Genomic DNA, 26593 nt, shown 5'->3' with positions numbered 1-26593 from the left:
AGTTTAGTCTTACTAAAGTAGGTGGTTGTAAGGGATGGAGTTTAGTCTTACTACAGTAGGTGGTTGTAAAGAATGGAGTTTAGTCTTAGTATAGTAAGTAGTTGTAAAGGATGGAGTTTAGTGTTACCAAAGAAGATGGATTCAAAGTTCAACTTTAAAATAGCATTTTAAAGTGACAACTTCTTATTGCTGGCTTTAACTTTGTTTGTTTCGAATTTCGTTCAAATTTACACCATAAATGAAAGTTGGTGTAGATAGGTTAGTGTGATGACAGTATTGAAACTGCTTTGAAATCATTCGATATTAACGTAAATTATCTTCTATTCTTTCGTAAAATTATCTACTTTTTATTCCGCACTAGGTATCTCTACTAATTCTACAACAGCGTCGACAACTGGTTTTTCTTCAACACCAAGTCGCCCCACTGATTCTATAATAAAGTCCACTGCTGGTTTTTCTTCAACACCAGGTAACATTAGTGGTTCTACAACAGATTCCTCCACTGATTCTTCAACACCAAGTAGCCCCACTGATTCTACATCAAAGTCCACTGCTGGTGTTTCTTCAACACCAAGTAGCCCCACTGATTCTATAATAAAGTCCACTGCTGGTTTTTCTTCAACACCAGGTAAGATTAGTGGTTCTATAACAGATTCCTCCACTGATTCTTCAACACCAAGTAGCCCCGCTGGTTTTTCAACAGACTATTTTACAGGTTATTTAACAAAATCTACACTTTTTAGCCCTTCAACGACCGAGAAAAGAACTACCACAACAGAACTGTTTGATCCCTGCTCACCAAATCCGTGCCTGAATGGTGGAACTTGTGACGCAATTAGCACCAATGAATATTCGTGTACTTGTCGTTATGGGTTTGTTGATGTGAACTGTAAAGAGCTGGACTACTGTAACTTCACTCTTAATGGTACAAGAGGAGACGATTATTGTAATAACAACAATGCTATATGTATTTCTGACAACAAAACAGAGTCTTTCATTTGTTCTTGTGTTGAAGATCTCGACTACTTTGACTACAACGAGAACAGTTGTAAAGGTAAGAAATTATATTTCAAGGTGTAATTTATCACTTTGTTTTCGGTTTCATCAAATAATACAATGCAATTAGTACAAGTACTTAAATTCACCTTAAAAAATTCATCCTATATAAGTCGATTTGAGAGAAAACTTGATATAGTTTATAGGGTTATGAAATATTTTAAATTTTATTTTAATTTTTATAATGCTAATGTTGTTAGGCGAGTTCCTCAGACTTACTATTTGCCTCCTAGATTTTATATAAAAATAAAACTGTTTAAATTGTTTGTTTTTTGTCGAAATCTAAAATGCTTTCCTTAGATTGTTCAGCGGTAAGTTTATGGACCGCAAAACTGAACAAATTACACTGCACAACAAAGTGTTTGCTTCTTGAACACTGTTGGATGTTCCTTATAGATTTTTGGCTGCTGATCACGAAAATCACATCCAAATTTGCTCATCACGTGCCGTTTCATCGAAATCTTCAGTTTTACTACAATGGAAAAACGATATCAGGTCAACTGGAATCCGCCAATGCTTGCTGATTACTGTTGGACACTGCAACGTGATGCACCGGACAGTGAATACAAACGGAAATCAGGAGCAAAACACTTTTAATTTTGTTGAACTTAATAGCGTATTAGCAACATAAACGCAATTAAATACGTTGTTGCCGGTAAACAGTTAACTGTCTATTTCTCGGAGTTCCTACGCGATGAAGCAAAACCAAACCTATATTTGTGCATACCCACCAGGAACCTGTCACAATCAGCAAAAACCTTTTCAGGAAGCAAAACTTTTCAAAGAAATTGTTGTGCAGTGTTATCCGTGACGACGAGAAAACCCACTTGTAGAGAAAAATATATATTTAAAAACGGATGGTATGGATAGAGAAAGCTCTAGGTAGAGGAGCGAACAATATTTCAACCTTCTTTGGTCATCGTCAGGTTGACAAAAAAAAGACACCAAAATCTGACGATGACCGAAGAAGGTCAAAACGTTGTTCGCTCCTCTACTAGTGCTTTATCTACCCATACCATCCATTTTTACATATAAATGAACAATGCGTAACTTTGCGCTTAAAAGAACTAGTTTGTTAATAATATATATAAGTCCTAGTTCAATTCTGAACTTTAATTACAGAACTTTGTTTTTCAGGAATACCTGAATGTTTATATAATGATATCTGTAAACAGCATGAGATCTGTAATACAACGACAGGTGAATGTCGTTGTAAGGAGGATTACCAGCACAACGACACAAACAGTTGTGTAGGTGAGTCTACCTAACTTATTTCAAACAGATCTGTCTGTAACTGAACCAGATCCGTCTGTAACTGAACATTAAACGATATAAATAAACGACAATACTTTACGTAAGTACATAAATATACACGAAAATATACAAATATACACGTAAATACACAAATATACACGAAAATATACAAATATACATGTAAATATACAAATATATACAAATATACACGAAAATATACAAATATACACGTAAATATACAAATATATACAAATATACACGAAAATATACAAATATACACGTAAATATACAAATATATCAAATATACACGTAAATATACAAATATACACGTAAATATACAAATATATCAAATATACATGAAAATATAAGCAGGTATTCTGATGACTTATTCATTCGACACATTATTTGTTTTAAAGTAAGACTATACCAAACATTATTTCATTTTACTTTACTGGGTTAATCGAGTATTAAAAACAGCTGCAGGAATAATCGGTTTCACTCGAAACCTGCCACAAATGATCAGTTTTAGTGTTATCATGATAAAACATAGATACAACAATGTTTATCGTAGTCCTTGATGACGAGAAACCTACTTGAAATCAAAATGTATCTCTGATCATCTGGTATTAACACTTCTACAAATCAAACAAAGAACAACATTTCGACCTCTTTAGGTCATCTTCAGGTTAACAATCAGTAATTGTATATTGTACATAGTATATTGTACTATGCTGCAACAATTCTTACAGCTTTCTGCAAGAAAATTATTGTGTCTCTAACGGTAAAGACCACTGGTTTCATGTTGTTGTACTCTTGTGTCTTTAACGGTAAAGACCACTAGTTTCATGTTGTTGTATTCTTGTGTCTCTAACGGTAAAGACCACTAGTTTCATGTTGTTGTATTTTTGGGTCTCTAACGGTAAAGACCACTAGTTTCATGTTGTTGTATTCTTGTGTCTCTAACGGTAAAGACCACTAGTTTCATGTTGTTGTATTCTTGTGTCTCTAACGGTAAAGACCACTAGTTTCATGTTGTTGTATTCTTGGGTCTCTAACGGTAAAGACCACTAGTTTCATGTTGTTGTATTCTTGGGTCTCTAACGGTAAAGACCACTAGTTTCATGTTGTTGTATTCTTGTGTCTCTAACGGTAAAGACCACTAGTTTCATGTTGTTGTATTCTTGTGTCTCTATCGGTAAAGACCACTAGTTTCATGTTGTTGTATTATTGTGTCTCTAACGGTAAAGACCACTAGTTTCATGTTGTTGTATTCTTGGGTCTCTAACGGTAAAGACCACTAGTTTCATGTTGTTGTATTCTTGTGTCTCTAACGGTAAAGACCACTAATTTCATGTTGTTGTATTCTTGGGTCTCTAACGGTAAAGACCACTGGTTTCATGTTGTTGTATTATTGTGTCTCTAACGGTAAAGACCACTGGTTTCATGTTGTTGTATTATTGTGTCTCTAACGGTAAAGACCACTGGTTTCATGTTGTTGTATTCTTGTGTCTCTAACGGTAAAGACCACTAGTTTCATGTTGTTGTATTCTTGGGTCTCTAACGGTAAAGACCACTAGTTTCATGTTGTTGTATTCTTGTGTCTCTAACGGTAAAGACCACTAGTTTCATGTTGTTGTATTCTTGTGTCTCTAACGGTAAAGACCACTAGTTTCATGTTGTTGTATTCTTGTGTCTCTAACGGTAAAGACCACTAGTTTCATGTTGTTGTATTCTTGTGTCTCTAACGGTAAAGACCACTAGTTTCATGTTGTTGTATTCTTGGGTCTTTAACGGTAAAGACCACTAGTTTCATGTTGTTGTATTCTCGTGTCTCTAACGGTAAAGACCACTGGTTTCATGTTGTTGTATTCTCGTGTCTCTAACGGTAAAGACCACTAGTTTCATGTTGTTGTATTATTGTGTCTCTAACGGTAAAGACCACTGGTTTCATGTTGTTGTATTATTGTGTCTCTAACGGTAAAGACCACTAGTTTCATGTTGTTGTATTATTGTGTCTCTAACGATAAAGACCACTAGTTTCATGTTGTTGTATTCTTGTGTCTCTAACGGTAAAGACCATTGGTTTCATGTTGTTGTATTATTGTGTCTCTAACGGTAAAGACCACTGGTTTCATGTTGTTGTATTATTGTGTCTCTAACGGTAAAGACCACTGGTTTCATGTTGTTGTATTATTGTGTCTCTAACGGTAAAGACCACTAGTTTCATGTTGTTGTATTATTGTGTCTCTAACGATAAAGACCACTAGTTTCATGTTGTTGTATTCTTGTGTCTCTAACGGTAAAGACCACTAGTTTCATGTTGTTGTATTCTTGGGTCTCTAACGGTAAAGATCACTAGTTTCATGTTGTTGTATTCTTGTGTCTCTAACGGTAAAGACCACTGGTTTCATGTTGTTGTATTCTCGTGTCTCTAACGGTAAAGACCACTAGTTTCATGTTGTTGTATTATTGTGTCTCTAACGGTAAAGACCACTGGTTTCATGTTGTTGTATTATTGTGTCTCTAACGGTAAAGACCACTAGTTTCATGTTGTTGTATTATTGTGTCTCTAACGATAAAGACCACTAGTTTCATGTTGTTGTATTCTTGTGTCTCTAACGGTAAAGACCACTGGTTTCATGTTGTTGTATTATTGTGTCTCTAACGGTAAAGACCACTGGTTTCATGTTGTTGTATTATTGTGTCTCTAACGGTAAAGACCACTGGTTTCATGTTGTTGTATTCTCGTGTCTCTAACGGTAAAGACCACTAGTTTCATGTTGTTGTATTATTGTGTCTCTAACGATAAAGACCACTAGTTTCATGTTGTTGTATTCTTGTGTCTCTAACGGTAAAGACCACTGGTTTCATGTTGTTGTATTATTGTGTCTCTAACGGTAAAGACCACTGGTTTCATGTTGTTGTATTCTTGTTCTCTAACGGTAAAGACCACTAGTTTCATGTTGTTGTATTCTTGTGTCTCTAACGGTAAAGACCACTAGTTTCATGTTGTTGTATTCTTGTGTCTCTAACGGTAAAGACCACTAGTTTCATGTTGTTGTATTCTTGTGTCTCTAACGGTAAAGACCACTAGTTTCATGTTGTTGTATTCTTGTGTCTCTATCGGTAAAGACCACTAGTTTCATGTTGTTGTATTCTTGTGTCTCTAACGGTAAAGACCACTAGTTTCATGTTGTTGTATTCTTGTGTCTCTAACGGTAAAGACCACTGGTTTCATGTTGTTGTATTCTTGTGTCTCTAACGGTAAAGACCACTAGTTTCATGTTGTTGTATTCTTGTGTCTCTAACGGTAAAGACCACTAGTTTCATGTTGTTGTATTCCACCCGAAATAATTGTCTAACTTCATTAAATAATCATTGAAAATAAAACTAAACAAATACACACGTGTTCTTTCTGGAGTGAAAACAAGGACATCAAAACATTCACTTCACTTGTGTCTCTTAAACAAATACACACGTGTTTTCTCTGGACTGAAAACAAGGACATCAAAACATTCACTTCACTTGTGTTTCTTAAACAAATACACACGTGTTCTCTCTGGACTGAAAACAAGGACATCAAAACATTCACTTCACTTGTGTTTCTTAAACAAATACAAACGTGGTGTTTCTGGACTGAAAACAAGGACATCAAAACATTCACTTCACTTGTGTTTCTTAAACAAATACACACGTGTTCTTTCTGGACTGAAAACAAGGACATCAAAACATTCACTTCACTTGTGTTTCTTAAACAAATACACACGTGTTCTTTCTGGACTGAAAACAAGGACATCAAAACATTTACTTCACTTGTGTTTCTTAAACAAATACAAACGTGGTGTTTCTGGAGTGAAAACAAGGGCACAAAACATTCACTTCACTTGTGTATCTTAAACAAATACAAACGTGTTGTTTCTGGAGTGAAGACAAGGACATCAAAACATTCATTTCACTTGTGTTTCTTAAACAAATACACACGTGTTGTTTCTGGAGTGAAAACAAGGACATCAAAACATTCACTTCACTTGTGTATCTTAAACAAATACACACGTGTTGTTTCTGGAGTGAAAACAAGGACATCAAAACATTCACTTCACTTGTGTTTCTTAAAGAAATACAAACGTGTTGTTTCTGGAGTGAAGACAAGGACATCAAAACATTCACTTCACTTGTTTTCTTAAACAAATACACACGTGCTGTTTCTGGAGTGAAGACAAAGACATCAAAACATTCATTTCACTTGTGTTTCTTAAACAAATACAAACGTGTTGTTTCTGGAGTGAAAACAAGGACATCAAAACATTCACTTCAGTTATTATTTTTTAAACTGAGAAGAATTCTTTCTAATTAAAGTTGAAAACGAAATCAAACGAACTTCATTAGAGCTTAAGTTATACAGATTTGTTTCAAGTTCTATTTATAAATGTGTTAATAATTTTACTGGTTCGTTTTAGTAAAAATCCTTTAAGTCATCAAACTAAATATGTTGGGGAAAAAGAGCGAAAATGAAACTTCTTGTTTGTTGGATTTGTTTGTCACTTTTTAAATTCTCAACAAAAATCAACTTATTTTTAACAGCTAAGGATTTTTGTGCGGAAAACTGTAAAGGCTTAAATACAGTCTGTACGCGGGGACCCGAAGATAACCCAAAGAATATTGACTGCAAGTGTGTAACAAACTACGCAAAAACAAAACGGAGACTGCGAAGGTAAGTTTCATTTCGAAACAGCCACAAAACACTCTTTGTATGTCCTTGTATTTACAAGTTGCATGTTGTTAAAAATAATAATATATCTGACCAGTCAATAAATGTAGATAATTAATAGATTGTTGGTGATGTTAGTGGCCGTAATCCTAACAATAGCTAACGAGTTTCAGCCGACTTACGTTCATCCTAATTTTACATACTAAAGTATCCGCCCAAAACCTTTCTAATAATTAAAATGTATTTTACAGATAATACTATTAAAACAAATATTAAAAAACACGTGTTTCTGTCACTAATTCCATAATTCGTGAAAACTAGATACACCTAGTGGCCAATTAATAATTTTAAAGGGCCCTAGCCTCATGACCTTAACAGTGGCTGAACGTCAGCGACACATTACTACGACTTCAGTTCTGTCGAATTATAAAGTAATGTTGCATCCATCATGGTGCCATAAAAACTAACATTTATTATTAGTTTGAATGAATGAGTGTTACCATTTAATGTTCAAATATGTACATTATATTCAAAGCCACTTGGTGACCGGAAGTATACCTCATTTCCTGTTTTCCCTACCTTTTTAATTCATGATTTCTAGAAAGTTATAGATCCTTTAGGAAGTTCAACAGATTTAAAGAGGGTTTAAGTATAAATCAGAATTTTCATGTTGGCGCGTGCTTTTTGTCAAGTCATCATTTTCAGTTTTCTTGAACATATTATTCACAATAATTATAGTAAAAATTAGTGAATTATGTAGAAAACTACAGAGAACTGAACAATAACTAGGGAATTATTTGTATTTCCAGCAACATTCTGTGAAAGTGGAAACCACAACTGTTCGAAGAATGAACAATGTAAGAAGAATTCGACTTTGAGCAGTGGTTACTCATGTGTGTGTGAAAAACCATTCACAGTAACAAATCAGAGCTGTGGTAATAAACACCTTAAAGATCTTATAATAAAATCATACACTTTCATTATTATCTTATAATAAACACCTTAAAGATCTTATAATAAAATCATACACTTTCATTATTATATTATAATAAACACCTTAAAGATCTTATAATAAAATCATACACTTTCATTATTATCTTATAATAAACACCTTAAAAATCTTATAATAAAATCGTACACTTTCATTATTATTTTATAATAAACACCTTAAAGATCTTATAATAAAATCATACACTTTCATTATTATCTTATAATAAACACCTTAAAGATCTTATAATAAAATCATACACTTTCATTATTATCTTATAATAAACACCTTAAAGATCTTATAATAAAATCATACACTTTCATTATTATCTTATAATAACACCTTAAAGATCTTATAATAAAATCATACACTTTCATTATTATTTTATAATAAACACCTTAAAGATCTTATAATAAAATCATACACTTTCATTATTATTTTATAATAAACACCTTAAAGATCTTATAATAAAATCATACACTTTCATTATTATCTTATAATAACACCTTAAAGATCTTATAATAAAATCATACACTTTCATTATTATCTTATAATAAATACCTTAAAGGTTATCTTATAATAGAAACAAACACTTTGATGATTATCTTATGACAAGAACCTTAAAGGTTATCTTGTAATATAAACAAACACTCTGATGATTAACATATGACAAGAACCTTAAAGGTTATCTGATAATAAAAACAAACACTTTCATTATTATCTCATAATAAAATCATACACTTTGATGATTATCTTATAATAAACACATTAAAGGTTATCTTATAATAGAAACAAACACCTCAATGAATATATAGGTCTAACCCTAACGAAAAATTAGTTTTCACTCTGTCACTCAAAGGTTTCGTTTCTCTTGACGCAACCACATGTTATGTGTTTTAACAGTTGCTGGTTCAATAACTCTAATCACATGTTAACTGTAGCGTTCAAAGCACAGATATGTGAAATATCTGATTTGATAGCAATTATAAAGAGAGAACAACAGTGCCATCTACTGTGTTTTTGTCTAATTTCATTGATATTAATATCTCATAACAATATTTTTTATGTATCATTCCGCGGTCTTCATACTCGGATAATTATTTTCATTCTCAGGACTGCAAAATGAAGGTGAGTGTACAAACTCAAACCTTAACTGTGGAAAAGGTGGCCAATGTAAACAGGTTGAAAATAAAGAATGGTGCATATGCAACAAGGGATACATTCTACATAATAACACGTGCGTGGGTAAGTTTAAAAATTAAATGTGTTGAATTATATATTTCAGTGACGTTAAGTATATTAAAGCGATAGATAGCAACTTCAAAATATATTGAGACAGAGAGACAGACGTTCATCCAACAACAATAGTAATAATATCAATACAGACTCAGATCTTTATCCAACAATAATAGTAATAATATCAACACAAACTCAGACCTTCATCCCACAATAATAGTAATAATATCAACACAGACTCAGATCTTCATCCAACAATAATAGTAACAATATCAACACAGACTCAGACCTTCATTCAACAATAATAGTAATAATATCAACATTGACTCAGACCTTCATTCAACAATAATAGTAATAATATCAACACAGACTCAGACCTTCATCCAACAACAATAGTAATAATATCAATACAGACTCAGATCTTTATCCAACAATAATAGTAATAATATCAACACAGACTCAGACCTTCATCCAACAATAGTAGTAATAATATCAACACAGACTCAGACCTTCATCCAACAATAATAGTAATAATATCAACAAAGACTCAGACCTTCATTCAAAAAAAGTAGTAATAATATCAACACAGACTCAGACCTTCATCCAATAATAATAGTAATAATATCAACACAGACTCAGACCTTCATCCCACAATAATAGTAATAATATCAACACAGACTCAGACCTTCATCCAACAATAATAGTAACAATATCAACACAGACTTAAACCTTCATCCAACAATAATTGTAATAATATCAACACAGACTCAGACCTTCATCCCACAATAATAGTAATAATATCAACACAGACTCAGGCCTTCATCCAACAATAGTAGTAACAATATCAACACAGACTCAGACCTTTATCCAACAATAATTGTAATAATATCAACACAAACTCAGACCTTCATCCAACATTAATAGTAATAATATCAACACAGACTCAGACCTTCATCCAACAATAGTAATAATATCAACACAGACTCAGACCTTCATCCAACAATAGTAGTAACAATATCAACACAGACTCAGACCTTCATCCAACAATAATAGTAATAATATCAACACAGACTCAGACCTTCATCCAACAATAATAGTAACAATATCAACACAGACTCAAACCTTCATCCAACAATAATAGTAACAATATCAACACAGACTTAGACCTTCATCCAACAATAGTAGTAATAATATCAACACAGACTCAGACCTTCATCCAACAATAGTAGTAACAATATCAACACAGACTCAGACTTTCATCCAACAATAGTAGTAATAATATCAACACAGACTCAGACCTTAGTCCAGCAATAATAGTAATAATATCAACACAGTCTCAGACCTTTCTCCAACAATAATAGTAATAATATCAACACGGACTCAGACCTTCATCCAACAATAATAGTAACATACATATCTTAAAACTGTACGATAGTTTATAATATTTATATGGTTTATAACTGTATCAGGGTTTGTACTATACATACGTTAGATATGTACAATAGTTTATAACATTTATATGAGTTAGAACTTTTTCAGGGTTTGAACTATACATATCTTAAAACTGTACAATAGTTTATAATATTCGTATGGTTTATAACTGTATCAGGGTTTGTACTATACATACGTTAGATATGTAGAATAGTTTATAACATTTATATGAGTTAGAACTTTATCAGTGTTTGAACTATACATATCTTAAAACTGTACAATAGTTTATAATATTTGTATGGTTTAGAACTTTATCAGGGTTTGTACCAAACATGCCTTAGAACTATACCACGGTTTGTTTCAGTTTTGTTTTCACTCCTTGCTTCAAGAAACATTTTACTGACTTTGATCCTAAAAACAAGCGAGGTACTTAAGTGCCAGTGCAAGCTCGAGCAGTTAAGTACCTTTTGGTCAACAGATGTCTCCACTTCAATATTTTGATAAAAATTAATAACAGCACTTTATTTATCTGCACAATTTTTGCATCTACTGTTTCTGTGCGAGAAATACGCACCACATTCGCTGATTTTGAGAAGCCATCTTGTCGCTGTTCTGCTTTCTGGCTCGTTTGTCGTCTGTCCAATTTCTCCAAGTAACAAAGCGTGAAGATCTCTGTAAAGATATAACACCATAAATCACTGTCGCTGGTCAACTTAATTTTAAATAAGCTAATAAGTTAGGAGATTTGTTTTATATTACACATTTTAAACTGAAATTTTAGGCATTAACTAGTTAAAATTATATATGTATTTAGTTCCATAATTAAGGAAACAATTATATAACTGGCTAATAAATAGTTTAACTTGTAATTAAAAAAAAGCCAGGAGTGATAACCGTTTTATAAAGAGTTCAAACTAGTTATCAAAGTATTTATTTAATTATTAATTACGATTATGAAAAGGGAGTTAAATATTTTAGAGTACGTAACTATATTGTTATTATTTAAGTGTTCTCACTGCTTTATATGGAACACTTAAGTTTGAGATATACAGTCACGTGAAAAAGTTAGGACACCCTATGAAAACCTGTGTATTTGTGTAACATTTTTGGATATATAGATATTTAATATCAATTTCAACAATACTGAGAGATTATAGGAATATAACTAAACAATTAAAACTGAAGAAAAGACTTTTCAAGATCTTCTGTAAATGTAATTCTACAAAAATGCATATTCTGAGGAAAAATTTAGGACACCCCATATTTATATCCACATAAAATGGCTCAACTCACACACAGGTGTATCACACCAGGTGCACATGATTAGAAGATCGTTACTCAGCATTTTGAATGAGGCTTGTCCCATTTAAAACTCAGATATTTAGTTTGGTGTGCTCCTGCCAAACAGAGGACATGTTTGGCGTAAACCAAATAAAGCATTCTAGGAAAAGATTCTCTAATAGAACACCGTTAGGTCTGCTGTGTTTGTTAACACTTCACTATTCTCTAATAGAACACCGTTAGGTCTGCTGTGTTTGTTAACACTTCACTATTCTCTAATAGAACACCGTTAGGTCTGCTGTGTTTGTTAACACTTCACTATTCTCTAATAGAACACCGTTAGGTCTGCTGTGTTTGTTAACACTTCACTATTCTCTAATAGAACACCGTTAGGTCTGCTGTGTTTGTTAACACACTATTCACTATTCTCTAATAGTTAACACCGTTAGGTCTGCTGTGTTTGTTAACACTTCACTATTCTCTAATAGAACACCGTTAGGTCTGCTGTGTTTGTTAACACTTCACTATTCTCTAATAGAACACCGTTAGGTCTGCTGTGTTTGTTAACACTTCACTATTCTCTAATAGAACACCGTTAGGTCTGCTGTGTTTGTTAACACTTCACTATTCTCTAATAGAACATTCTCTAATAGAACACCGTTAGGTCTTTGTTTGTTAACACTTCACTATTCTCTAATAGAACACCGTTAGGTCTGCTGTGTTTGTTAACACTTCACTATTCTCTAATAGAACACCGTTAGGTCTGCTGTGTTTGTTAACACTTCACTATTCTCTAATAGAACACCGTTAGGTCTGCTGTGTTTGTTAACACTTCACTATTCTCTAATAGAACACCGTTAGGTCTGCTGTGTTTGTTAACACTTCACTATTCTCTAATAGAACACCGTTAGGTCTGCTGTGTTTGTTAACACTTCACTATTCTCTAATAGAACACCGTTAGGTCTGTTGTGTTTGTTAACACTTCACTATTCTCTAATAGAACACCGTTAGGTCTGCTGTGTTTGTTAACACTTCACTATTCTCTAATAGAACACCGTTAGGTCTGCTGCTGTGTTTGTTAACACTTCACTATTCTCTAATAGAACACCGTTAGGTCTGCTGTGTTTGTTAACACTTCACTATTCTCTAATAGAACACTGTGTTTGTTAACACTTCACTATTCTCTAATAGAACACCGTTAGGTCTGCTGTGTTTGTTAACACTTCACTATTCTCTAATAGAACACCGTTAGGTCTGGTTTGTTTGTTAACACTTCACTATTCTCTAATAGAACACCGTTAGGTCTGCTGTGTTTGTTAACACTTCACTATTCTCTAATAGAACACCGTTAGGTCTGCTGTGTTTGTTAACACTTCACTATTCTCTAATAGAACACCGTTAGGTCTGCTGTGTTTGTTAACACTTCACTATTCTCTAATAGAACACCGTTAGGTCTGCTGTGTTTGTTAACACTTCACTATTCTCTAATAGAACACCGTTAGGTCTGCTGTGTTTGTTAACACTTCACTATTCTCTAATAGAACACCGTTAGGTCTGCTGTGTTTGTTAACACTTCACTATTCTCTAATAGAACACCGTTAGGTCTGCTGTGTTTGTTAACACTTCACTATTCTCTAATAGAACACCGTTAGGTCTGCTGTGTTTGTTAACACTTCACTATTCTCTAATAGAACACCGTTAGGTCTGCTGTGTTTGTTAACACTTCACTATTCTCTAATAGAACACCGTTAGGTCTGCTGTGTTTGTTAACACTTCACTATTCTCTAATAGAACACCGTTAGGTCTGCTGTGTTTGTTAACACTTCACTATTCTCTAATAGAACACCGTTAGGTCTGCTGTGTTTGTTAACACTTCACTATTCTCTAATAGAACACCGTTAGGTCTGCTGTGTTTGTTAACACTTCACTATTCTCTAATAGAACACCGTTAGGTCTGCTGTGTTTGTTAACACTTCACTATTCTCTAATAGAACACCGTTAGGTCTGTTAACACTTCACTATTCTCTAATAGAACACCGTTAGGTCTGCTGTGTTTGTTAACACTTCACTATTCTCTAATAGAACACCGTTAGGTCTGCTGTGTTTGTTAACACTTCACTATTCTCTAATAGAACACCGTTAGGTCTGCTGTGTTTGTTAACACTTCACTATTCTCTAATAGAACACCGTTAGGTCTGCTGTGTTTGTTAACACTTCACTATTCTCTAATAGAACACCGTTAGGTCTGCTGCTGTGTTTGTTTGTTAACACTTCACCTATTCTCTAATAGAACACCGTTAGGTCTGCTGTGTTTGTTAACACTTCACTATTCTCTAATAGAACACCGTTAGGTCTGCTGTGTTTGTTAACACTTCACTATTCTCTAATAGAACACCGTTAGGTCTGCTGTGTTTGTTAACACTTCACTATTCTCTAATAGAACACCGTTAGGTCTGCTGTGTTTGTTAACACTTCACTATTCTCTAATAGAACACCGTTAGGTCTGCTGTGTTTGTTAACACTTCACTATTCTCTAATAGAACACCGTTAGGTCTGCTGTGTTTGTTAACACTTCACTATTCTCTAATAGAACACCGTTAGGTCTGCTGTGTTTGTTAACACTTCACTATTCTCTAATAGAACACCGTTAGGTCTGCTGTGTTTGTTAACACTTCACTATTCTCTAATAGAACACCGTTAGGTCTGCTGTGTTTGTTAACACTTCACTATTCTCTAATAGAACACCGTTAGGTCTGCTGTGTTTGTTAACACTTCACTATTCTCTAATAGAACACCGTTAGGTCTGCTGTGTTTGTTAACACTTCACTATTCTCTAATAGAACACCGTTAGGTCTAGTGTGTTTGTTAACACTTCACTATTCTCTAATAGAACACCGTTAGGTCTGCTGTGTTTGTAATAGAACAAGGTCTGCACTTCACTATTCTCTAATAGAACACCGTTAGGTCTGCTGTGTTTGTTAACACTTCACTATTCTCTAATAGAACACCGTTAGGTCTGCTGTGTTTGTTAACACTTCACTATTCTCTAATAGAACACCGTTAGGTCTGCTGGTAGAACACCGTTAGGTCTGTGTTTGTTAACACTTCACTATTCTCTAATAGAACACCGTTAGGTCTGCTGTGTTTGTTAACACTTCACTATTCTCTAATAGAACACCGTTAGGTCTGCTGTGTTTGTTAACACTTCACTATTCTCTAATAGAACACCGTTAGGTCTGCTGTGTTTGTTAACACTTCACTATTCTCTAATAGAACACCGTTAGGTCTGCTGTGTTTGTTAACACTTCACTATTCTCTAATAGAACACCGTTAGGTCTGCTGTGTTTGTTAACACTTCACTATTCTCTAATAGAACACCGTTAGGTCTCTAATATTCTCTAATAGAACACCGTTAGGTCTGCTGTGTTTGTTAACACTTCACTATTCTCTAATAGAACACCGTTAGGTCTGCTGTGTTTGTTAACACTTCACTATTCTCTAATAGAACACCGTTAGGTCTGCTGTGTTTGTTAACACTTCACTATTCTCTAATAGAACACCGTTAGGTCTGCTGTGTTTGTTAACACTTCACTATTCTCTAATAGAACACCGTTAGGTCTGCTGTGTTTGTTAACACTTCACTATTCTCTAATAGAACACCGTTAGGTCTGCTGTGTTTGTTAACACTTCACTATTCTCTAATAGAACACCGTTAGGTCTGCTGTGTTTGTTAACACTTCACTATTCTCTAATAGAACACCGTTAGGTCTGCTGTGTTTGTTAACACTTCACTATTCTCTAATAGAACACCGTTAGGTCTGCTGTGTTTGTTAACACTTCACTATTCTCTAATAGAACACCCGTTAGGTCTGTCTGCTGTGTTTGTTAACACTTCACTATTCTCTAGAACACCGTTAGGTCTGCTGTGTTTGTTAACACTTCACTATTCTCTAATAGAACACCGTTAGGTCTGCTGTGTTTGTTAACACTTCACTATTCTCTAATAGAACACCGTTAGGTCTGCTGTGTTTGTTAACACTTCACTATTCTCTAATAGAACACCGTTAGGTCTGCTGTGTTTGTTAACACTTCACTATTCTCTAATAGAACACCGTTAGGTCTGCTGTGTTTGTTAACACTTCACTATTCTCTAATAGAACACCGTTAGGTCTGCTGTGTTTGTTAACACTTCACTATTCTCTAATAGAACACCGTTAGGTCTGCTGTGTTTGTTAACACTTCACTATTCTCTAATAGAACACCGTTAGGTCTGCTGTGTTTGTTAAACTATTCTCTAATAGAACACCGTTAGGTCTGCTGTGTTTGTTAACACTTCACTATTCTCTAATAGAACACCGTTAGGTCTGCTGTGTTTGTTAACACTTCACTATTCTCTAATAGAACACCGTTAGGTCTGCTGTGTTTGTTAACACTTCACTATTCTCTAATAGAACACCGTTAGGTCTGCTGTGTTTGTTAACACTTCACTATTCTCTAATAGAACACCGTTAGGTCTGCTGTGTTTGTTAACACTTCACTATTCTCTAATAGAACACCGTTAGGTCTGCTGTGTTTGTTAACACTTCACTATTCTCTAATAGAACACCGTTAGGTCTGCTGTGTTTGTTAACACTTCACTATTCTCTAATAGAACACCGTTAGGTCTGCTGTGTTTGTTAACACTTCACTATTCTCTAATAGAACACCGTTAGGTCTGCTGTGTTTGTTAACACTTCACTATTCTCTAATAGAACACCGTTAGGTCTGCTGTGTTTGTTAACACTTCACTATTCTCTAATAGAACACCGTTAGGTCTGCTGTGTTTGTTAACACTTCACTATTCTCTAATAGAACACCGTTAGGTCTGCTGTGTTTGTTAACACTTAGAACACTTACTATTCTCTAATAGAACACCGTTAGGTCTGCTGTGTTTGTTAAACACTTCACTATTCACTATTCTCTAATAGAACACCGTTAGGTCTGCTGTGTTTGTTAACACTTCACTATTCTCTAATAGAACACCGTTAGGTCTGCTGTGTTTGTTAACACTTCACTATTCTCTAATAGAACACCGTTAGGTCTGCTGTGTTTGTTAACACTTCACTATTCTCTAATAGAACACCGTTAGGTCTGCTGTGTTTGTTAACACTTCACTATTCTCTAATAGAACACCGTTAGGTCTGCTGTGTTTGTTAACACTTCACTATTCTCTAATAGAACACCGTTAGGTCTGCTGTGTTTGTTAACACTTCACTATTCTCTAATAGAACACCGTTAGGTCTGCTGTGTTTGTTAACACTTCACTATTCTCTAATAGAACACCGTTAGGTCTGCTGTGTTTGTTAACACTTCACTATTCTCTAATAGAACACCGTTAGGTCTGCTGTTGTTTGTTAACACTTCACTATTCTCTAATAGAACACCGTTAGGTCTGCTGTGTTTGGTCTGCTGTGTTTGTTAACACTTCACTATTCTCTAATAGAACACCGTTAGGTCTGCTGTGTTTGTTAACACTTCACTATTCTCTAATAGAACACCGTTAGGTCTGTTTGTTAACACTTCACTATTCTCTAATAGAACACCGTTAGGTCTGCTGTGTTTGTTAACACTTCACTATTCTCTAATAGAACACCGTTAGGTCTGCTGTGTTTGTTAACACTTCACTATTCTCTAATAGAACACCGTTAGGTCTGCTGTGTTTGTTAACACTTCACTATTCTCTAATAGAACACCGTTAGGTCTGCTGTGTTTGTTAACACTTCACTATTCTCTAATAGAACACCGTTAGGTCTGCTGTGTTTGTTAACACTTCACTATTCTCTAATAGAACACCGTTAGGTCTGCTGTGTTTGTTAACACTTCACTATTCTCTAATAGAACACCGTTAGGTCTGCTGTGTTTGTTAACACTTCACTATTCTCTAATAGAACACCGTTAGGTCTGCTGTGTTTGTTAACACTTCACTATTCTCTAATAGAACACCGTTAGGTCTGCTGTGTTTGTTAACACTTCACTATTCTCTAATAGAACACCGTTAGGTCTGCTGTGTTTGTTAACACTTCACTATTCTCTAATAGAACACCGTTAGGTCTGCTGTGTTTGTTAACACTTCACTATTCTCTAATAGAACACCGTTAGGTCTGCTGTGTTTGTTAACACTTCACTATTCTCTAATAGAACACCGTTAGGTCTGCTGTGTTTGTTAACACTTCACTATTCTCTAATAGAACACCGTTAGGTCTGCTGTGTTTGTTAACACTTCACTATTCTCTAATAGAACACCGTTAGGTCTGCTGTGTTTGTTAACACTTCACTATTCTCTAATAGAACACCGTTAGGTCTGCTGTGTTTGTTAACACTTCACTATTCTCTAATAGAACACCGTTAGGTCTGCTGTGTTTGTTAACACTTCACTATTCTCTAATAGAACACCGTTAGGTCTGCTGTGTTTGTTAACACTTCACTATTCTCTAATAGAACACCGTTAGGTCTGCTGTGTTTGTTAACACTTCACTATTCTCTAATAGAACACCGTTAGGTCTGCTGTGTTTGTTAACACTTCACTATTCTCTAATAGAACACCGTTAGGTCTGCTGTGTTTGTTAACACTTCACTATTCTCTAATAGAACACCGTTAGGTCTGCTGTGTTTGTTAACACTTCACTATTCTCTAATAGAACACCGTTAGGTCTGCTGTGTTTGTTAACACTTCACTATTCTCTAATAGAACACCGTTACACTGCTGTGTTTGTTAACACTTCACTATTCTCTAATAGAACACCGTTAGGTCTGCTGTGTTTGTTAACACTTCACTATTCTCTAATAGAACACCGTTAGGTCTGCTGTGTTTGTTAACACTTCACTATTCTCTAATAGAACACCGTTAGGTCTGCTGTGTTTGTTAACACTTCACTATTCTCTAATAGAACACCGTTAGGTCTGCTGTGTTTGTTAACACTTCACTATTCTCTAATAGAACACCGTTAGGTCTGCTGTGTTTGTTAACACTTCACTATTCTCTAATAGAACACCGTTAGGTCTGCTGTGTTTGTTAACACTTCACTATTCTCTAATAGAACACCGTTAGGTCTGCTGTGTTTGTTAACACTTCACTATTCTCTAATAGAACACCGTTAGGTCTGCTGTGTTTGTTAACACTTCACTATTCTCTAATAGAACACCGTTAGGTCTGCTGTGTTTGTTAACACTTCACTATTCTCTAATAGAACACCGTTAGGTCTGCTGTGTTTGTTAACACTTCACTATTCTCTAATAGAACACCGTTAGGTCTGCTGTGTTTGTTAACACTTCACTATTCTCTAATAGAACACCGTTAGGTCTGCTGTGTTTGTTAACACTTCACTATTCTCTAATAGAACACCGTTAGGTCTGCTGTGTTTGTTAACACTTCACTATTCTCTAATAGAACACCGTTAGGTCTGCTGTGTTTGTTAACACTTCACTATTCTCTAATAGAACACCGTTAGGTCTGCTGTGTTTGTTAACACTTCACTATTCTCTAATAGAACACCGTTAGGTCTGCTGTGTTTGTTAACACTTCACTATTCTCTAATAGAACACCGTTAGGTCTGCTGTGTTTGTTAACACTTCACTATTCTCTAATAGAACACCGTTAGGTCTGCTGTGTTTGTTAACACTTCACTATTCTCTAATAGAACACCGTTAGGTCTGCTGTGTTTGTTAACACTTCACTATTCTCTAATAGAACACCGTTAGGTCTGCTGTGTTTGTTAACACTTCACTATTCTCTAATAGAACACCGTTAGGTCTGCTGTGTTTGTTAACACTTCACTATTCTCTAATAGAACACCGTTAGGTCTGCTGTGTTTGTTAACACTTCACTATTCTCTAATAGAACACCGTTAGGTCTGCTGTGTTTGTTAACACTTCACTATTCTCTAATAGAACACCGTTAGGTCTGCTGTGTTTGTTAACACTTCACTATTCTCTAATAGAACACCGTTAGGTCTGCTGTGTTTGTTAACACTTCACTATTCTCTAATAGAACACCGTTAGGTCTGCTGTGTTTGTTAACACTTCACTATTCTCTAATAGAACACCGTTAGGTCTGCTGTGTTTGTTAACACTTCACTATTCTCTAATAGAACACCGTTAGGTCTGCTGTGTTTGTTAACACTTCACTATTCTCTAATAGAACACCGTTAGGTCTGCTGTGTTTGTTAACACTTCACTATTCTCTAATAGAACACCGTTAGGTCTGCTGTGTTTGTTAACACTTCACTATTCTCTAATAGAACACCGTTAGGTCTGCTGTGTTTGTTAACACTTCACTATTCTCTAATAGAACACCGTTAGGTCTGCTGTGTTTGTTAACACTTCACTATTCTCTAATAGAACACCTGTGTTTGTAATAGAACAGGTCTGCTGTGTTTGTTAACACTTCACTATTCTCTAATAGAACACCAGGTCCTGTGTTTGTTAACACTTCACTATTCTCTAATAGAACAGGTCTGCTGTGTTTGTTAACACTTCACTATTCTCTAATAGAACACCGTTAGGTCTGCTGTGTTTGTTAACACTTCACTATTCTCTAATAGAACACCGTTAGGTCTGCTGTGTTTGTTAACACTTCACTATTCTCTAATAGAACACCGTTAGGTCTGCTGTGTTTGTTAACACTTCACTATTCTCTAATAGAACACCGTTAGGTCTGCTGTGTTTGTTAACACTTCACTATTCTCTAATAGAACACCGTTAGGTCTGCTGTGTTTGTTAACACTTCACTATTCTCTAATAGAACACCGTTAGGTCTGCTGTGTTTGTTAACACTTCACTATTCTCTAATAGAACACCGTTAGGTCTGCTGTGTTTGTTAACACTTCACTATTCTCTAATAGAACACCGTTAGGTCTGCTGTGTTTGTTAACACTTCACTATTCTCTAATAGAACACCGTTAGGTCTGCTGTGTTTGTTAACACTTCACTATTCTCTAATAGAACACCGTTAGGTCTGCTGTGTTTGTTAACACTTCACTATTCTCTAATAGAACACCGTTAGGTCTGCTGTGTTTGTTAACACTTCACTATTCTCTAATAGAACACCGTTAGGTCTGCTGTGTTTGTTAACACTTCACTATTCTCTAATAGAACACCGTTAGGTCTGCTGTGTTTGTTAACACTTCACTATTCTCTAATAGAACACCGTTAGGTCTGCTGTGTTTGTTAACACTTCACTATTCTCTAATAGAACACCGTTAGGTCTGCTGTGTTTGTTAACACTTCACTATTCTCTAATAGAACACCGTTAGGTCTGCTGTGTTTGTTAACACTTCACTATTCTCTAATAGAACACCGTTAGGTCTGCTGTGTTTGTTAACACTTCACTATTCTCTAATAGAACACCGTTAGGTCTGCTGCTGTGTTTGTTAACACTTCACTATTCTCTAATAGAACACCGTTAGGTCTGCTGTGTTTGTTAACACTTCACTATTCTCTAATAGAACAACTGTGTTTGTTAACACTTCACTATTCTTCACCGTTTGTTAACACTCACTATTCTCTAATGCTGTGTCTGCTGTGTTTGTTAACACTATTCTCTAATAGAACACCGTTAGGTCTGCTGTGTTTGTTAACACTTCACTATTCTCTAATAGAACACCGTTAGGTCTGCTGTGCTGTTTGTTAACACTTCACTATTCTCTAATTCTCTAGAACACCGTTAGGTCTGCTGTGTTTGTTAACACTTCACTATTCTCTAATAGAACACCGTTAGGTCTGCTGTGTTTGTTAACACTTCACTATTCTCTAATAGAACACCGTTAGGTCTGCTGTGTTTGTTAACACTTCACTATTCTCTAATAGAACACCGTTAGGTCTGCTGTGTTTGTTAACGTTACTGTGTTTGTTAACACTTCACTATTCTCTAATAGAACACCACTGTGTTTGTTAACACTTCACTATTCTCTAATAGAACACCGTTAGGTCTGCTGTGTTTGTTAACACTTCACTATTCTCTAATAGAACACCGTTAGGTCTGCTGTGTTTGTTAACACTTCACTATTCTCTAATAGAACACCGTTAGGTCTGCTGTGTTTGTTAACACTTCACTATTCTCTAATAGAACACCGTTAGGTCTGCTGTGTTTGTTAACACTTCACTATTCTCTAATAGAACACCGTTAGGTCTGCTGTGTTTGTTAACACTTCACTATTCTCTAATAGAACACCGTTAGGTCTGCTGTGTTTGTTAACACTTCACTATTCTCTAATAGAACACCGTTAGGTCTGCTGTGTTTGTTAACACTTCACTATTCTCTAATAGAACACCGTTAGGTCTGCTGTGTTTGTTAACACTTCACTATTCTCTAATAGAACACCGTTAGGTCTGCTGTGTTTGTTAACACTTCACTATTCTCTAATAGAACACCGTTAGGTCTGCTGTGTTTGTTAACACTTCACTATTCTCTAATAGAACACCGTTAGGTCTGCTGTGTTTGTTAACACTTCACTATTCTCTAATAGAACACCGTTAGGTCTGCTGTGTTTGTTAACACTTCACTATTCTCTAATAGAACACCGTTAGGTCTGCTGTGTTTGTTAACACTTCACTATTCTCTAATAGAACACCGTTAGGTCTGCTGTGTTTGTTAACACTTCACTATTCTCTAATAGAACACCGTTAGGTCTGCTGTGTTTGTTAACACTTCACTATTCTCTAATAGAACACCGTTAGGTCTGCTGTGTTTGTTAACACTTCACTATTCTCTAATAGAACACCGTTAGGTCTGCTGTGTTTGTTAACACTTCACTATTCTCTAATAGAACACCGTTAGGTCTGCTGTGTTTGTTAACACTTCACTATTCTCTAATAGAACACCGTTAGGTCTGCTGTGTTTGTTAACACTTCACTATTCTCTAATAGACCGTTAGGTCTGTGTTTGTTAACACTTCACTATTCTCTAATAGAACACCGTTAGGTCTGCTGTGTTTGTTAACACTTCACTATTCTCTAATAGAACACCGTTAGGTCTGCTGTGTTTGTTAACACTTCACTATTCTCTAATAGAACACCGTTAGGTCTGCTGTGTTTGTTAACACTTCACTATTCTCTAATAGAACACCGTTAGGTCTGCTGTGTTTGTTAACACTTCACTATTCTCTAATAGAACACCGTTAGGTCTGCTGTGTTTGTTAACACTTCACTATTCTCTAATAGAACACCGTTAGGTCTGCTGTGTTTGTTAACACTTCACTATTCTCTAATAGAACACCGTTAGGTCTGCTGTGTTTGTTAACACTTCACTATTCTCTAATAGAACACCGTTAGGTCTGCTGTGTTTGTTAACACTTCACTATTCTCTAATAGAACACCGTTAGGTCTGCTGTGTTTGTTAACACTTCACTATTCTCTAATAGAACACCGTTAGGTCTGCTGTGTTTGTTAACACTTCACTATTCTCTAATAGAACACCGTTAGGTCTGCTGTGTTTGTTAACACTTCACTATTCTCTAATAGAACACCGTTAGGTCTGCTGTGTTTGTTAACACTTCACTATTCTCTAATAGAACACCGTTAGGTCTGCTGTGTTTGTTAACACTTCACTATTCTCTAATAGAACACCGTTAGGTCTGCTGTGTTTGTTAACACTTCACTATTCTCTAATAGAACACCGTTAGGTCTGCTGTGTTTGTTAACACTTCACTATTCTCTAATAGAACACCGTTAGGTCTGCTGTGTTTGTTAACACTTCACTATTCTCTAATAGAACACCGTTAGGTCTGCTTGTGTTTGTTAACACTTCACTATTCTCTAATAGAACACCGTTAGGTCTGCTGTGTTTGTTAACACTTCACTATTCTCTAATAGAACACCGTTAGGTCTGCTGTGTTTGTTAACACTTCACTATTCTCTAATAGAACACCGTTAGGTCTGTTAACACTTCACTATTCTCTAATAGAACACCGTTAGGTCTGTTTGTTAACACTTCACTATTCTCTAATAGAACACCGTTAGGTCTGCTGTGTTTGTTAACACTTCACTATTCTCTAATAGAACACCGTTAGGTCTGCTGTGTTTGTTAACACTTCACTATTCTCTAATAGAACACCGTTAGGTCTGCTGTGTTTGTTAACACTTCACTATTCTCTAATAGAACACCGTTAGGTCTGCTGTGTTTGTTAACACTTCACTATTCTCTAATAGAACACCGTTAGGTCTGCTGTGTTTGTTAACACTTCACTATTCTCTAATAGAACACCGTTAGGTCTGCTGTGTTTGTTAACACTTCACTATTCTCTAATAGAACACCGTTAGGTCTGCTGTGTTTGTTAACACTTCACTATTCTCTAATAGAACACCGTTAGGTCTGCTGTTGTTTGTTAACACTTCACTATTCTCTAATAGAACACCGTTAGGTCTGCTGTGTTTGTTAACACTTCACTATTCTCTAATAGAACACCGTTAGGTCTGCTGTGTTTGTTAACACTTCACTATTCTCTAATAGAACACCGTTAGGTCTGCTGTGTTTGTTAACACTTCACTATTCTCTAATAGAACACCGTTAGGTCTGCTGTCTTTGTTTGTTAACACTTCACTATTCTCTAATAGAACACCGTTAGGTCTGCTGTGTTTGTTAACACTTCACTATTCTCTAATAGAACACCGTTAGGTCTGCTGTGTTTGTTAACACTTCACTATTCTCTAATAGAACACCGTTAGGTCTGCTGTGTTTGTTAACACTTCACTATTCTCTAATAGAACACCGTTAGGTCTGCTGTGTTTGTTAACACTTCACTATTCTCTAATAGAACACCGTTAGGTCTGCTGTGTTTGTTAACACTTCACTATTCTCTAATAGAACACCGTTAGGTCTGCTGTGTTTGTTAACACTTCACTATTCTCTAATAGAACACCGTTAGGTCTGCTGTGTTTGTTAACACTTCACTATTCTCTAATAGAACACCGTTAGGTCTGCTGTGTTTGTTAACACTTCACTATTCTCTAATAGAACACCGTTAGGTCTGCTGTGTTTGTTAACACTTCACTATTCTCTAATAGAACACCGTTAGGTCTGCTGTGTTTGTTAACACTTCACTATTCTCTAATAGAACACCGTTAGGTCTGCTGTGTTTGTTAACACTTCACTATTCTCTAATAGAACACCGTTAGGTCTGCTGTGTTTGTTAACACTTCACTATTCTCTAATAGAACACCGTTAGGTCTGCTGTGTTTGTTAACACTTCACTATTCTCTAATAGAACACCGTTAGGTCTGCTGTGTTTGTTAACACTTCACTATTCTCTAATAGAACACCGTTAGGTCTGCTGTGTTTGTTAACACTTCACTATTCTCTAATAGAACACCGTTAGGTCTGCTGTGTTTGTTAACACTTCACTATTCTCTAATAGAACACCGTTAGGTCTGCTGTGTTTGTTAACACTTCACTATTCTCTAATAGAACACCGTTAGGTCTGCTGTGTTTGTTAACACTTCACTATTCTCTAATAGAACACCGTTAGGTCTGCTGTGTTTGTTAACACTTCACTATTCTCTAATAGAACACCGTTAGGTCTGCTGTGTTTGTTAACACTTCACTATTCTCTAATAGAACACCGTTAGGTCTGCTGTGTTTGTTAACACTTCACTATTCTCTAATAGAACACCGTTAGGTCTGCTGTGTTTGTTAACACTTCACTATTCTCTAATAGAACACCGTTAGGTCTGCTGTGTTTGTTAACACTTCACTATTCTCTAATAGAACACCGTTAGGTCTGCTGTGTTTGTTAACACTTCACTATTCTCTAATAGAACACCGTTAGGTCTGCTGTGTTTGTTAACACTTCACTATTCTCTAATAGAACACCGTTAGGTCTGCTGTGTTTGTTAACACTTCACTATTCTCTAATAGAACACCGTTAGGTCTGCTGTGTTTGTTAACACTTCACTATTCTCTAATAGAACACCGTTAGGTCTGCTGTGTTTGTTAACACTTCACTATTCTCTAATAGAACACCGTTAGGTCTGCTGTGTTTGTTAACACTTCACTATTCTCTAATAGAACACCGTTAGGTCTGCTGTGTTTGTTAACACTTCACTATTCTCTAATAGAACACCGTTAGGTCTGCTGTGTTTGTTAACACTTCACTATTCTCTAATAGAACACCGTTAGGTCTGCTGTGTTTGTTAACACTTCACTATTCTCTAATAGAACACCGTTAGGTCTGCTGTGTTTGTTAACACTTCACTATTCTCTAATAGAACACCGTTAGGTCTGCTGTGTTTGTTAACACTTCACTATTCTCTAATAGAACACCGTTAGGTCTGCTTTGTTTGTTAACACTTCACTATTCTCTAATAGAACACCGTTATAAAACACCGTTAGGTCTGCTGTGTTTGTTAACACTTCACTATTCTCTAATAGAACACCGTTAGGTCTGTTGTGTTTGTTACACACTTCACTATTCTCTAATAGAACACCGTTAGGTCTGTTGTGTTTGTTAACACTTCACTATTCTCTAATAGAACACCGTTAGGTCTGCTGTGTTTGTTAACACTTCACTATTCTCTAATAGAACACCGTTAGGTCTGTGTTTGTTAACACTTCACTATTCTCTAATAGAACACCGTTAAGTCAGCTGTGTTTGTTAACAACATTTCAT

The 26593-nt window shown here is 35.4% G+C and overlaps 1 protein-coding gene across 1 annotated transcript in view; it reads left to right on the top strand.

The window, feature by feature from the left end:
• The window catches only part of LOC143242921 (uncharacterized), a 43804-nt gene that overhangs the window by 16452 nt on the left and 759 nt on the right, over positions 1-26593 (top strand). Inside the window, exons 2-6 of the mRNA XM_076486532.1 lie at positions 362-1054; positions 2194-2310; positions 6892-7021; positions 7828-7953; positions 9120-9251. Of these exons, the coding sequence (XP_076342647.1) occupies positions 362-1054; positions 2194-2310; positions 6892-7021; positions 7828-7840 (953 nt within the window). The 3' untranslated portion in view covers positions 7841-7953; positions 9120-9251. The remainder of the gene's footprint in view (positions 1-361; positions 1055-2193; positions 2311-6891; positions 7022-7827; positions 7954-9119; positions 9252-26593) is intronic.

This window comes from Tachypleus tridentatus, unplaced genomic scaffold, assembly GCF_004210375.1.
Source record: "Tachypleus tridentatus isolate NWPU-2018 unplaced genomic scaffold, ASM421037v1 Hic_cluster_2, whole genome shotgun sequence".
NCBI lineage: Eukaryota > Metazoa > Arthropoda > Merostomata > Xiphosura > Limulidae > Tachypleus > Tachypleus tridentatus.
This window is presented reverse-complemented; position numbering and strand designations above follow the sequence as displayed.